Source organism: Mustela putorius, unplaced genomic scaffold (assembly GCF_011764305.1).
Source record: "Mustela putorius furo isolate JIRA1106 unplaced genomic scaffold, ASM1176430v1.1 tig00537335_pilon_pilon_pilon, whole genome shotgun sequence".
Classification (NCBI taxonomy): domain Eukaryota; kingdom Metazoa; phylum Chordata; class Mammalia; order Carnivora; family Mustelidae; genus Mustela; species Mustela putorius.
Genome location: NW_025422457.1, coordinates 1,282,960 through 1,297,505, shown reverse-complemented (window position 1 = coordinate 1,297,505; position 14,546 = coordinate 1,282,960). Strand labels below are relative to the sequence as shown.

Below are 14,546 nucleotides of genomic sequence, written 5' to 3'. Positions count from 1 at the left end.
AGGACTCCTTGATTTCACTCTGTGCTACCAGAATTGAATCCATCTGTGTGCCCCCTCCTCCCCATCAAGTCCGACTATCAGTGTCTTAGGAGTTGCAGTTACGAAAGTGTGGTCCTTGGATCTCAAGGGGTTCTTGACCCTTTCATGGAAGACTCCCTTAACCTAAAACACTTTGCATAATAACTCAGATGTCGTTTGCTTTTTCCATTGTACTAACATTTACACCAATGGTGCAAAAAGCTGTGGTGGCGGGTAAAACTGCCCTGCCTTAGCCTGCCCTCCCTTGCAGTGAAAAAGAAAAAAGGCATATTCCCTTAAAAATGTTCTTCATTGAAAAATTAAAAATTATTAATTGTATCAAATCTTGATCCTTAAAGACACTTCCTGTTTTTTTTTTTTTTTTAAGATTTTATTTATTTATTTGACAGAGAAAGAGATAGGAAGAGCAGAAACACAAGCAGGGAGAGTGGGAGAGGGAGAAGCAGGCTTCTTCACTGAGCATGAAGCCTAATGTGGGGCTCGATCCCAGGACCCTGGAATCTTGACCTGAGCTTGAAGGCAGGTGCTTAACAACTGAGCCATCCAGATTTTAAAGTTCTAATTTGTCTACCATAAAATTGATCTTAATTTTTAGTGTACATTTCTTCACAATTTGACAAATGGATACAGTTGTGCGCAATCACCACCTCCACAAATAAGATATAGGACAGACCCATCCCCCCCAAAGGTTTCTCTGTGTCCCATTGTAGCTGAACTAATGTGAGTTTGCTCGTTGGTGAGTCACAGATAAAACTGTGTAACGAGCACTGGGTGTTCTATGCAACTGATGAATCACTGAACTCTACCTCTGAAACTAATAATACACTGTATGTTAATTAATTGAATTTAAATAAAATTAAATAAAAAAATACTGTGCCAGGTGGCTTGGTTGCACAAAGGAAACTTTATTTGCAGCAAATAAGGAGATCACGGGGAATAACTTTCAAAGCTGTGATTCCCTGAGCAAGTGTAGATGGGTTCCTTTCATTTTGGATTAGGATGATTATTTAAAAAGGGGAAGCTTGTCTGTCATATGTAGAGTGGGTGGAAGGTCGCACATGTGCCTTCAGGAAACATGCCTGTGTGTACATTGTATGGTAGGTAAGTGAGGCCTATGCTCCTCTTTGGGTGGAGAATTTAATATTATAATGCGATAAAGGTAGTTGTTGGTCCTTCTAGAAGTCACTCCATGATCTGTCTGCGCAGGCTTGAGTTGGGGCTTACACTCAAACTCGTCTGGGTGGTCTGGGCTGGCTGGAGGTCTTGTCAGGTCAGTTGCTATTGCTTGAGGGGTGGTGGTTTTCAATTTTTGACAATTATGATTAAAGCTCTACTGTAAGAATTTCTAGGTGGTTGTGTGAATGTACGTTTTCATGTCACCTAGAAGTGAGGTTGTTGGGTCATATGATAAACATGTTTGTTTGTTTGCTTTTTAAGATTTTATTTATTTATTTGACAGAGAGAAGGAACACAAGCAAGGGTAGTGGGAGAGGAAAAAGCAGGCCTCCCACCGAGCAGGGAGCCTGATGGGGGCTCGATCCCAGGACTCTGGGATCATGATCTGAGCCAAAGGCAGAGGCTTAACTACCTTTGCTTACCAGGCGCCCCATAAACCTGTTTAATTTAAGAAAGGCATGTTATTTTCCAAAGTGGTTGTACCATTTTGTATTCCTACTAGAAATGCACAGGAGTTCCAGTTACTCTACTACTGGTCAGCCCTTTGGTGTTGTCAGTCATTTATTTTAAACCATTCTCAGTTAGTAGTGGTATCTCATTGTGGATTTAATTTGCATTTTTCTAATAACTAATGGTATTGAACATCTTGTGTGCTTAACTATCATCCATATGTCGTCTTTGGTGAAGTGACTATTCACATCTTTTGCTCATTTCCTACCACCCCCCCCATTTCTTAATTAGGTTTGTTTTTCTTGCTAAGTTTTGAGAATTTTTTTTTTTAAGATTTTATTTATTTATTTGGCAGAGATCACAAGTAGACAGAGAGGCAGGCAGAGAGGGAGGGGAAAGCAGGCTCCCTGCTGAGCAGAGAGCTGATGCGGGGCTCGATCCCAGGACCCTGAGATCATGACCTGAGCCGAAGGCAGAGGCTCAACCCCCTGAGCCACCCAGGCGCCCCAGTTTTGAGAATTTTTAAAAATTATATTCTAGATAAAAAGACATTGATCAGTTATGTCACATAAATGTTTTTCCCCAGCCTTTGTACACATTTTACTATTCTGTGTGACAAACTGAGAGTATGGCAAAGCACTTTTGCTATATTATGGTATAAGATGGTTGTCTTTGAAAAGCAATTTGTGATTGAGTTGCTAGCTGAAATAGCTCGGGTTTTTTTTGTTTTTTTTGTTTTTTGTTTTTCCAGAATTTTGGAAAGTTTCTATCGACTCCTATTATCTTGCAGGTTCCCAGTAGTTAATTTTTTCTGATGAGATTGGTGGTGGTGTTATATGATTTGGGATATTGTTTAATGAAAAGAGTCAGCATTTTCAAGACCTGTGGTACTCAGCAAACTAATACTTTCCAGATGACCAGTATATGTGATAAAATCAAACATGGGCAGGTAAAGGATCCATTCGAAATACAATGGATGGTAATACATGAAGAGTTGAAAAAGTCTTTGATACAGTTTCAGGTTCCACATTGCAACTAACCTTTAAGAAACTGCCGCTTTGTTAAGTTTTGATATTGGGTCAAAAAAGAATATCCACAATTAAACAGGCTATTAAAATACTCCTCCCTTTTCCATCTGTCTATCTATATGAGGCTGCATTTTCCTCTATACTTCAACAAAACATGTCAACAGACTGAATGTAGAAGGAGATATGAGAATCCAGCTGTCTTCTGTTAAACTAGTATTAAAGAGATCTGCAAACATGTGAAACAGGGTAATTTTTTTGTTTGTTTTTTAGAAGTTTTATTTTGCAAAAAACATAATATTAACATGTAGCAGGTTTAGTTTATTTGATTACTTGATAAATACTTCTTAAACATCTGTTTGAAATTCTAATATGGTGAATGGCAATAGATAAATAACCCACACCAATCTAAGTTCTTTTTTTTTTTATTGTTACGTTAGTCACCATACAGTGACTAATACCATTCACTGTTTGCATATGACACCCAGTGCTCCATGCAGTCCATGCCCTCCTTAATACCCCTCACTTGGCTCACCCATCCTCCCCCCCCCTCCCCTCTAAAACCTTCAGTTTGTTTCCCGGAGTCCAGAGTCTCTCATGGTTCACTCCCACTCTGTTTCCCTCCCCCTCTTCATTTTTCCCTTCCTTCTCCTAATGTCCTCAATGCTATGCCTTATGTTCCACAAGTAAGTGAAACCATATGATAATTGACTTTCTCTGCTTGACTTATTTCATTTAGCATAATCTCCAGTTCTGTCCATGTTGATGCAAAAGTTGGGTATTCATCCTTTCTGATGCCTGGGTAATATTCCATTGTACAATCCAAGTTCTTTGGGGTCTTCAGTAATTCTGAAGAGTGCAAAGGATCCCTGAGATTTAAAAAGTGTATGGAGGGATGTCTGGGTGGCTCAGTTGGTTAAGCGTCTGCCTTGGTTTAGGTCATGATTCCAGGGTCCTGGGATCGAATCCCCTGTCCGTCTCCCTGCCCAGTAAGAAGCCGGCTTCTTCCTCTTCTCCCTGCTTGTGCTCTCTCTCACTATCTCTGTCTGTTTCTCTCTCTCAAATAAATAAAACCTTAAAAAGAAAAAGTGTATGGATTGCTACCATAGAGAATTTAATTTGAGCATATAATCATGTTCTGGGGATGGAGAGTGTGGTATGCCCTGGCCTCAGGCTTCTTTGTTTTAAGGCTTCTTAGTTCTCAAAAAGGAATTTATATGTACTTTACAGAATTGCTAATTTTTATATTCTTTAAAATGAGATGTCATGATCGATGCCTCTTTAACTCTGTCTTCTAGTACCATAGGTGATATTCAACACCTAAAAATAAACCCAGGTACCCAGTATTATGGGAAGATGTGTACCTCTTTCTCCACCAAACCAGACAGAAACCATAGGAAAAAGTAAAAAACGCATGCTTAGTCTCTTCCTTCTCCTAACTCTATGTTAAATAGAGTTTCTCATTAACACAGAAAGTATAAGGCTGATGTGGGAGGAACAATGAGAGGACCCTGCTAACCTTAAACTGGGTGTTGAACAGACCTGGGGAGACGTCTCTGTTGGCCATACAGCTCAGTGATATATTCAGCCTGGCCGCATAGCTCTATTCTCTGTTTTAAGACTCTTTTTAGCTCTCATGAGTATTCTCAAACCGAAATATTATTGTAAGGTACCTTTCTTCATTTTGCTAGTGCTTTATCTTCGGATTAAACTGTCAGAGGGACTAGGGTTTCTAGACAGAAACTGCAGTTTCTGTCTTAAAGCTATAGGAAGCAAACACCCTGAGTGAACCCCCAGAAGTACCAGTTAAGAATCATTGAAGGATCAAAACAGATCTCTTAGTTTAGGTGTGTGGAGATTATAATATTTGATATAAGAGACCATATAATTAATTATAAAATGATTCCTTTTTGGCTTTGATAGGCAATAATATTCAGTTATAACATTTAAATTGTGGATATTGGCCCATTTTTAGGTGGCTAAACTTTATTGTTGTTTTTCTTTTCTCTTATCTTTATTTGCATATCCGAAAAGTTACAGTGTCATTTTCTCTACACTAATATAGAATGCTGCCTCAAAAGTGGTTGGTCCTTTTTTTTTTTTTTTAACCCTTTATCAGATAGATCTCTTGTGAATATCTCTTTCCAGGAAGGAGGCTACCTGTTAGTTCCGTTGATTGTTTCCTTTGCTGTGCAGAAACTTTTTATTTTGATAAAGTCCCAGTAGTTTATTTTTGCTTTTGCTTCTCTTGCCTTAGGAGACATGTCTTGTAAAAAGTTGCTATGGCCAGTGTCAAAGAGGTTGCTGCTTGTGTTGTCCTCTAGGATTTTGATGGCTTCCTACTTCAAATTGAGGTCTTTCATCCATTTTGGATTTATTTTTGTGTGTAGTATAAGAAAGTGGTCCAGTTGCATTCTTCTGCATGTGGATGTCCAGTTTTCCCAACACCATTTGTTGAAGAGACTTTTTTCCATTGGATTTTCTTTCTTGTGTTGTCAAAGATTAGTTGGCCTTATGCTTGTGGGTCTGTTCTGGGTTTTCTGTTGTGTTCCGTTGATCTTTGTGTCTGCTTTTGTGTCAGTGCCATACTGTTTTGATGATGACAACTTTGTTATAAAGTCCAAAATTGTGAGGCCTGCAGCTTTGCTTTTTCCTTTTCAAGATTGCTTTTGCTTATGGGGTCTTTTGTGGTTCCAGATACATTTTAGGATTGTTCTAGCTCTAAAAAATGCTGTTGGTATTTTGATAAGGTTGCATTAAATGTGTAGATTGCTTTGGGTAGTATAGACATTTTAATAATATTTGTTCTTCCAATCCATGAGAACGGAAGTGGGAAAATTTTTACAACTTTGTGACTTTATCTAATTTGAAAGCATTCTAAATCATAGCACTTTATGGCCTAGTTTCACTCTCTAAACAAGAAACACACTTGTCTGCTACGTGTATGTTTAATACATATTTAAATAACAATATATATTTAAAGCTAATAATACTAGGAAATCTTCTAATGAGATTTTGGATTTTAAAATGTCTCAGATTAAAGACAAGCTACCGAATGGGAAAAGATATTTCCAGATGACAACTCTGATAAAAGGGTTAGTATCCAAAATATAAAAAGAACAGATACAGCTCAACACCTGAAAAACAAATAATCCAATTTAAAAATGGGCAGAAGACAGGAGTAGGCATTTCTCCAAAGAAGACCTACGGATGGCCAACAGACACATGAAAAGATATTTAACATCACTCATCCTCAGGGAAATCCAGATCAAAACTAAAATGAGTTATCGCTTCACACCTGTCAAGAATGTCTAAAACCAAAAATGTAAGAAACGACAAGTGTTGGCGAGGATGCAAAGAAATAAAAACTCTCCCGTGCAGTGTTGGTGGGAGTGCAAATTGGTGCAACCACTGTGGGAAACAGTAGAGAGGTCCTTCAAAAAGTTAAAAATAGAGCTACCCTGTGATCCAGGAAACATACTACTGGGTATTTACCCCCAAAATACAAATACACTAATTTAAAGGGATACACGCACCCCTATGTTTATAGCAGCATTATTTACAATAACCAGAATATGAAAGCAGCCCGAGTGGCCATTGATAGATGAATGGATAAGGAAGATGAGGTGTATATATATAAACAATGGAATATTAATGTAACCGTAAAAAGAAATTAAATCTTGCCATGTGGAACAACATGGATGGAGTTAGAGGGTATAATGCTAGATGAAGTCAGTCAGTCAGAGAAAGACAAATATCATATGATTTCACTCATGTGGAATTTAAGAAATAAAACAAATGAGCAAAATTTAAAAAAAAAAGAAAACCAAGAAACAGACTCTTAACTAGAGAGAACAAACTGATGATTATCAGAGGGTATGGGGTGGGGGGGCTGGGGGAAATAGGTAAAGAGAATTAAGAGTACACGTACCATGATGAGCACTGAGCGGTGTATGAAATTACTGAATCGCTGTATTGTATATCTGAAACGCACCTAACACTGTATGTTAACAATACTGGAATTAAAACAATTTTTTTAAGTCTCAGATTAAAGTACTTCCCTTCTAAAAGGCTAGTTGCATGAATATAACCCTTCCTTGACCCTTTTTTCCCTCACCTCCCACTACCCCCACCCCCCAAGAAAAGGAAAGCTGTGTTAGGACTTGTTTTTGTGAATACAGATTACTAGCACACGAAATGGCTGCGTGTGTGAATGTTAATGGCACTTTAGTTAATTTGTAGGATTGTTTCTTACATGGCTTTTAAGTATAGGCTCTTCAGAGAAAAACTTGCCTTCTCAAATAATTCTCAAAAAATTGTCCTTCTCAAATAAACCTGATATAGCTATTTAAATAATGACCATTTTATTCCAAAATCAGCTGAGAACATAATACTGTTATTCTTAAAGGTTTGAATTTTGGTATTTGTTCGTCAAGATCCTTCCGTAAAGGTCTAAAACACTTCTGGGGATGGTAGTCGCTGAAGATGGTATGTGATCACGGTGTTAACTAGATCAGGCAGTAGTTAACTTGTTCATGCAACGCGTCTGTGATTTCTGTCCTTTCCCTTCACCTTGATTGCAGAGAGGTACAGAAAGCCGTCAACACCGCCCAGGGATTATTTCAGAGATGGACAGAGCTCCTCCAGGACCCCTCTACGGCAACGAGGGAAGAAATCGACTGGACCACCAATGAGCTGAGGAACAACCTCCGGAGCATAGAGTGGGATCTCGAGGACCTTGACGAGACCATCAATATCCTTTTCCATGGTGCCTGTGCCTTTGGGGTCAACAGAAAAGTGAACACGTTTTTATCCTGATGTCTCAAGTACATTGATTAGAATCTTTCTTTATAATTGATAGCACTCTTTTTTTTTTTTTAAGATTTTATTTATTTATTTGACAGAGATCACAAGTAGGCAGAACGGCAGGCAGAGAGAGAGGAGGAAGCAGGCTCCCTGCCGAGCAGAGAGCCAGATGCGGGGCTCGATCCTAGGACCCTGAGATCATGACCTGAGCCAAAGGCAGAGGCTTAACCCACTGAGCCACCCAGGCGCCCCGATAGTGCTCTTATTTGTACCTTGACACACTTGAAATAATTGCCCAGTAAGCCAAGGTGTAGGGTCACCTTCTACAGTGTGTGATAAATCTGGCCACGTGGAGACAGTGTGGCGCAGTGGTTCAGAGCTTGGTCCCTCAAAACAGACCATGTGTTCAAGTCCTGGCCACACCAGTTACCAGCCATGTGACTTTGGGCACCTTGCTCTCTGCTTCAGTTTCCTCTTCAGTAGAAAGTTCAGGTAACAGTGGTACCTATCGCATAGGGGTGGTGTAAGCTGAGCAGATAAGTGGGGGGCCTGCCACGCAGTGAGCTTCTGGGAGTGTTAGTCATTATTCCGTAGAGCTGTATACAGACCAGTGTCCTACACTGTTAATTAGAAACCAAAAGAAAATCCTTTTGTGGACTTTTTCCTGTTCAAGAAGTGATGTGTTACAGTGCTAGTGTCCAAGAGAGGCATTTTGTGCCATGAGACTGCATTTAGTAAAAGCGGATCTATTAAGTCATGCTGTTGTTGGGAAGTCCACTGACGAACCAGAGAATGATGGCCTTTTTTCAGCTAGAAAAATTCCAGTTAATCAAAAATTTTGAAGATATGCCAGTTGCATGTTCTCACTTCTCTCTTGTTCTCTCTGTGTGATCTAGGAAACCAGCTTTTCAGGTTCATATGCAGTTAATAAGTGGAGGGCATTATCTGTTCATATTTCTATTTATCATATGACCCTGGGTACCTTTTAAATTATTTTAAAAAGTATATTGTTAAAAATTAGTGGAACAAAACTTGAGAAGGTGGGATCAAAAACACAGGTACAGGGAGATACCTTGAGATAGAGGGAAGAGAAGAAGATTGATGAGACCGAGAAATTGTGAGAAAAAGAGGACAGAAGTGTTACAGGTGCACGTACACCTTGGAGATACTGTGGGTTCGTTCCAGACCACCACAGTAAGGTGAGTATCGTAGTCGCAGTAGAGGAACACAAGTGAATTTTTAGGGTTTCCTGGTGCATATAAAAGTTATGTTGACACTATACTGTAGTCTATTCAGTGCACGACAGTATTTTGTCTAAAAACAATGTATATACCTTAATTTAAAAGTACTTTATTGCTGGCACCTGGCTGGCTCAGGCAGTAGAGCATGTGACTCTTGAACTCAGGATTTTAAGTTCAAACCCCTTGTTGGGTGTAGAGATTACTTAAAAAAAAAGTCTTTTAAAAAATACTTTATTGCGGGGTGCCTGGGTGGCTCAGTGGGTTAAGCCTCTGCCTTCGGCTCAGGTCATGATCTCAGGGTCCTGGGATCGAGCCCCACATCGGGCTCTCTGCTCAGTAGGGAGCCTGCTTCCTTCTCTCTCTCTGCCTGCCTCTCTGCCTACTTGTGATCTCTGTCTGTCAAATAAATAAACAAAATCTTAAAAGAAAAAAAAAACTTTATTGCAAAAAATGTCTAATCATCATCTAAGCTTTCAGTGAGTCACAATCACAGATAATTATAACAAATATAATAATAAGAAAGCTTGAAATATTGTAAGAATTACCAAAATGTGACAGAGACAAAGTGAGCGAATGCTCTTGGAAAATGGCGCCCATAGACTTGCTCGACACAGGGTTGCCAGAAGCCTTCCATTTGTAAAACACACAGTGTCTGCTAAGTGCAGTAAAACAAGGCACAATAAAACGAGGTATGCCTGTGTTTTCATCATTCCTTCAACAAATAATCGTTGAGTGTACCATGAGCTGGGTATTTTGTTAGTTACTGAGATTGGAGTGATAAAACAACAGTATACCAGGGGCGCCTGGGTGGCTCAGTGGGTTAAGCTGCTGCCTTCGGCTCAGGTCATGATCTCAGGGTCCTGGGATCGAGTCCCGCATTGGGCTCTCTGCTCTGCAGGGAGCCTGCTTCCTCCTCTCTCTCTCTGTCTGCCTCTCTGCCTACTTGTGATCTCTCTCTGTCAAGTAAATAAATAAAATCTTAAAAAGAAAAAAAAAAAAAAACAACAACAGTATACCAGGCCTCGTGGAATTCATGGTGGGGGTTTGTGAAAGGCTCAGGGGACAGGGGAACAGTTGTTAATCAAATAACAGCATTGTGTATTTGCAGGCAGTAAGAGAAAAGACCAGAGAGCCATGTGAGCATCTGACACGGGGCAGCAGGACCAGGCTGGGAACGAGATGATTAGGGGAAACTTCACTGAAGAAGCCTTGACCTCTAGAAGAATAAGCAGGGTTAGCTTCCTGACATAAATGAGATAATCTGGAACAGCAGGTGAAAAAGGCTTGCAAAGTGGTCTTGGGAAAGCTGGTCTGGAGTCAGAAAAGAATCAACAAAGAGTGCTGGCAGGCATCTGGGAGAGCCGGGCTCAGCCATGGTCTCACCATGGATTTGTAACGAACTCAGCAAGGGCTGTTGTTTCTTCACCTGGGTGGCTCTTCTCCACTCCGAGGCACAGAGACCATCACAGTTGTGGGAAGAGAAGGTTCGAGAATGATGTATGTCAAGTTGACAGTGTTTTAAGAAACACTGAGACAGATTGTATTGCTTACCTGTGAGAGATTGTGTGGTTTAACATGATGTTTGTTAGGTTTTTAATGATGAAATTGCTTTCCCTTAACTTTTTGACCCACGCATAGTTGAAGCAAATCCTAGAAAATTCAACCTCGATGCAACTGAATTGAGTATAAGAAAAACCTTCATCACAAGTACTCGGCAAGTTGTCAGGGTAAGGAATATCTTACCATGTTATTTGTGCAAGAAATAGCCACACTTCTCAAAACTCTTTTTCTTAATTGTAAACTAATAGGTCAACTCTAAAGTGACTTTTTAGTATGAATTAAATGTCAGTGTCCCTCCTGATTTCTATGATTCAAATAAAGAAATTTATTTGAGTATTATCTGGTTTATTTTCTTGGAGCAAAAATGAGAATAGGTAACTGGCTTTGGAGGTTACTTGTCCATAGCTCCCATTTCTCCAAACCAATTATCTTTTTGCCTCTTAATTTCTCGGTATACCGTATTTTTGGACAAAAGGAAGAACTACTATTGTAGAAACCATTTGGTTTCTTGACTGATTGGTAATCACTTTGCATTGTGAAGAATGACTCTTACTAGGTTTGGATAGCGGCCTCTTCCACCATCTGAATTGCTTCTGGAACTTTTGCAACCCATGTTACTGACATTTCCATATACAACGGCTTGACAGCCTTCCGGGAGCTGTCCAGAGCAAGCATCCATTAGAGTGAAAAACACCAATCCAAGTGAATAAGTCTCTGGCCTCAAATTATAGAGCTAATAACCTATTGTTTAAAAAAAAAAAAAAGAAAAGAAAAACGAGGAGAAAATACCATTTAAGTCAAATCTTGTCTTCTTGGGATATGTTTGTATTTTGAAACTATATGGCTAAGCCATTTGATTAGCATAACTAGATGTAAGAGAACCAGCTGTCTTTAACATATGTACTAGAAAGCAGCTTCCTTGAATAAAGAAACTTGGGATCATACCAGTGCTAACATATGGCTTTTTAGGAGTCATCTCAGGCAGGAACCTTGCTATGTGTTTGCCAAAGACTTTATGTCATGTGATTTCCTTTTGAAATTATTTCAAATCGTAGGTTATCACTGAACTTTAACTAATTCTTGTATCTTCTTTTATTCAGTAGTTGCCTTTCTGTGTGTGTGTGTATATGTGTGTATAAATTATTGTTAAATAAGCCCATAGTTTAATGGGCCACTAACCTTTTGGGACGTGGGTACATCATTGATATACACTGAGCATTTGTATTAGTCCTAATTTCTAGCCAATTTAGAATTCTGTTCTGATAAGAAAGCCCCTTTTTCCGATAAGGTAAGTCCCCAATTATTTATTTTATAAATATAGTTTGCTTTTTTATTTTTTGTAGTAGATTTTCTGAATGACACTTCTGTAGAGGCTGGTATTTAAGTGGCCCCAGGCAGTGAAACACAAATTCCTGAACTCGGTCGTTGTGTTTGTTCTTTTCGCAAGATAGTACTTGTAAATTCTGCACATTGAGATTCAGAGCTGAATATATTGAAAGTGAAGTTAGTTGGTATAATTGCAAGTAGAAACTGAAGTTCATTTTCTAATACTTGAAAAAGGTTTTTTAATTATACTCTTTGAAAGAAGTATTCTTTTTTTTTTTCTTAAATTGTATTTATTAGAGAGAGTGAGAGAGAGCATGAGACGAGGGTCAGAAGGAGAAGCAGACTCCCGGCTGATTGGGCACCTGACTTGGGGCTCAATCCCGGGACTCCAGGATCATGACCTAAGCCAAAGGCAGCTGCTTAACCCAGGGCACCCTGGTGCCCCAGAAAGACATATTCTAAACCACGTCCACATTTCATATGTAGTGATGCAGTCCTTCTAGAGTTGAGGTCTGAATCATACTTAACTATATAATCCAACTGAGTATTTTAGAGTTTCTAATCATTCTTCTTTTAGTTATGACCCATTTTGGGGAAGCTGTTACTGTTACTGTTTACTAGTTGTAGGTTAGTAGTACCTAACTGAGCTTTTGCTGATCTAATTTCGATAAATTCTAACTGAAGTCCTGTAAGAAGAGAAGGAGGTAGTCATGGTGCTAACTTGGATTTTTTTTTTTTTTAAGCACCTTGTGTTGACTGAACATTATTGCATTTAGTTAAGCAGCATTTGTAGACAGAGATCTCTGGGTTCTAATTGGAGGAGACGGAGTGGAGTCAGAGAGTTCGCCGATTTGGGAAATGAGACCTATGACCACGCTTCAGTATGGGATTTGTCTTTCACAAGCTCATGTAAACTCCTCTGTTAACCATTATCAGTAGGTTTTCATTTAGTTGCTGTGAAAGAAATACGTTTGTATCCGCAGCTGATGCCCGTAGTGCTTTCTCCTTCTCAGGCGGGAGAGTCCATGATACACTGTACATTTGTGTCTGTGGTTGTTCTCTCTGAAGAATCACATCTTTCTTTTTTTTTCTTTTCACTTAATGTCCATTGGTTTTGCTTTTAGAAGCCTTCCTTGTTTTAGGCGTCTTGTTTTCCCAAGTGTCTTTTAAGGTTGTACAGTTTGCTGGCAGTTTTTACTGAAGAAAGCAAAATATTCTTTTGTGTGCATAAATAGCCTTTGATAATGTTGAAGTAATCATTTGTACATTTGTGGGGTTATCACCACATCAGTGATTTTGCATGGGGAATTTTTCTGTTGCGGAAATCTGTTCCAGGAGTGACCACATTTTCACCTCGTAGCAGAAGGTTTTGCAGTGTGTGGCAGAGGAACTCAGGGAAGGAGCTGTTAGGAGAATGGAGTTCTAGGCTCATCTGTGACCTTAATAAATTTTCATCGTGGCAAGTCAGTTAGCTTCTTTGGCTCTGTGTTTTCTTTATCAATTAAATGATCCTCTTAGACATTTTCTTTCTTTCGTTTTTTTTTTTTTAAAGATTTTATTTATTTATTTGACAGACAGAGATCACAAGTAGGCAGAGAGGCAGGCAGAGAGAGAGGAGGAAGCAGGCTCCCGCTGAGCAGAGAGCCCGATGCAGGGCTTGATCCCAGGACCCTGGAATCATGAACTGAACTGAAGGCAGAGGCTTTAACCCACTGAACCACCCAGGCGCCCCCTCTTAGACATTTTCTAATGTTAACTTTCAAAGGAATGAGAACCGTACATCCCAGTGGGGAAAGGAACCCAACTTGTTCCAACCCAAGAATTGTTCACTTTTCATTCTAAGTCAAGACAGACATGGTTAACCAACAACGATGAGGTGTACAGGGTGGGCACAGAGGACATTGGGATATGAGACCTCTTAGTGGGAAGCACTGGGATATATGTAGTGTCCCATTCACTCAGTCTGGAAGATACCATGACATGGGAACAGGAGTGTAAATAACCAGGACTTGTACTGGTCTTTTGGCAGATGAACCAAATCATATTGGTACTGCTTCTTGACTGCTGGTTTTAAACTTCATGTGTTAGAAAGACAACTGAGTATGTTTTTGGCCTGATGGGTTATTACAGAATGCTTACAACTGTTTAGTGACTAAGCTTAAAATTCTTAAATCCTAATTAATCATACCAGAACATAATCTGTTGCATGGTATCTCACAACTTTTAGCATCTGTAGAAACAATGTCATCCTAGAAGTGAAAGCCTAGTGCTTTACCTGCTGCCATGGCCACACACAGGGTGCACGCCACACAGCTTTTGGAGAAGTCACGGCCATGGGGGCTAATCGCCCCCTCCCCCCAACATATATTTTATTAAAGTAATGTATGTTCATTAAAGAAAATTAGAAAAATGTTAATAAGAGAAAAAATAGAAAAAGAAACCTAAGCTCAAAATAATAAACACAAAACTTTGTTATGTTTTCTCATAGTCATTTTCTTAACACGTGGCAGTTGTGTTTTACATAATTCTGATCATACTGTTAAGCAATCATAAGCATTTTTTAAATTTTACTTTTAAAAATTAAAGGTAATTCATACTTGCTGTTTTAAAAATGCAAGTCATTTTGCTGTATGAGAAAGGTGAAAATGCCCCCTGCCCATTCTGTAATTCCACTTCCTAGGAATAATCACTGTTAACAGTTTCATGTATTGTCTGTAGCCATTATATGATCCTGAAATAGACTCTTAAAAGTAATGACATATTATTCTGGGTTTACTCTAAGTTTCTATTCTCTGGTTTGGACCTGCTGCTTATTTCTGTTTTTCTTTCTTTTTTTTTTTTTCCTTTCATATTACATATTATAAATAACACTGCTGTGTACATCTTTCCTTTTTTTTGGTATATATTTTACTTTTTTTTAAAA

The 14,546-nt window shown here is 39.1% G+C and overlaps 1 protein-coding gene across 1 annotated transcript in view; it reads left to right on the top strand.

Moving 5' to 3' along the window:
• Window positions 1-14,546, top strand: part of STX6 (syntaxin 6) — a 47,130-nt gene that overhangs the window by 12,881 nt on the left and 19,703 nt on the right. The window contains exons 2-3 of the mRNA XM_004767898.3: window positions 7,274-7,443; window positions 10,370-10,464. Coding sequence (XP_004767955.1) covers window positions 7,274-7,443; window positions 10,370-10,464 — 265 coding nt within the window. The remainder of the gene's footprint in view (window positions 1-7,273; window positions 7,444-10,369; window positions 10,465-14,546) is intronic.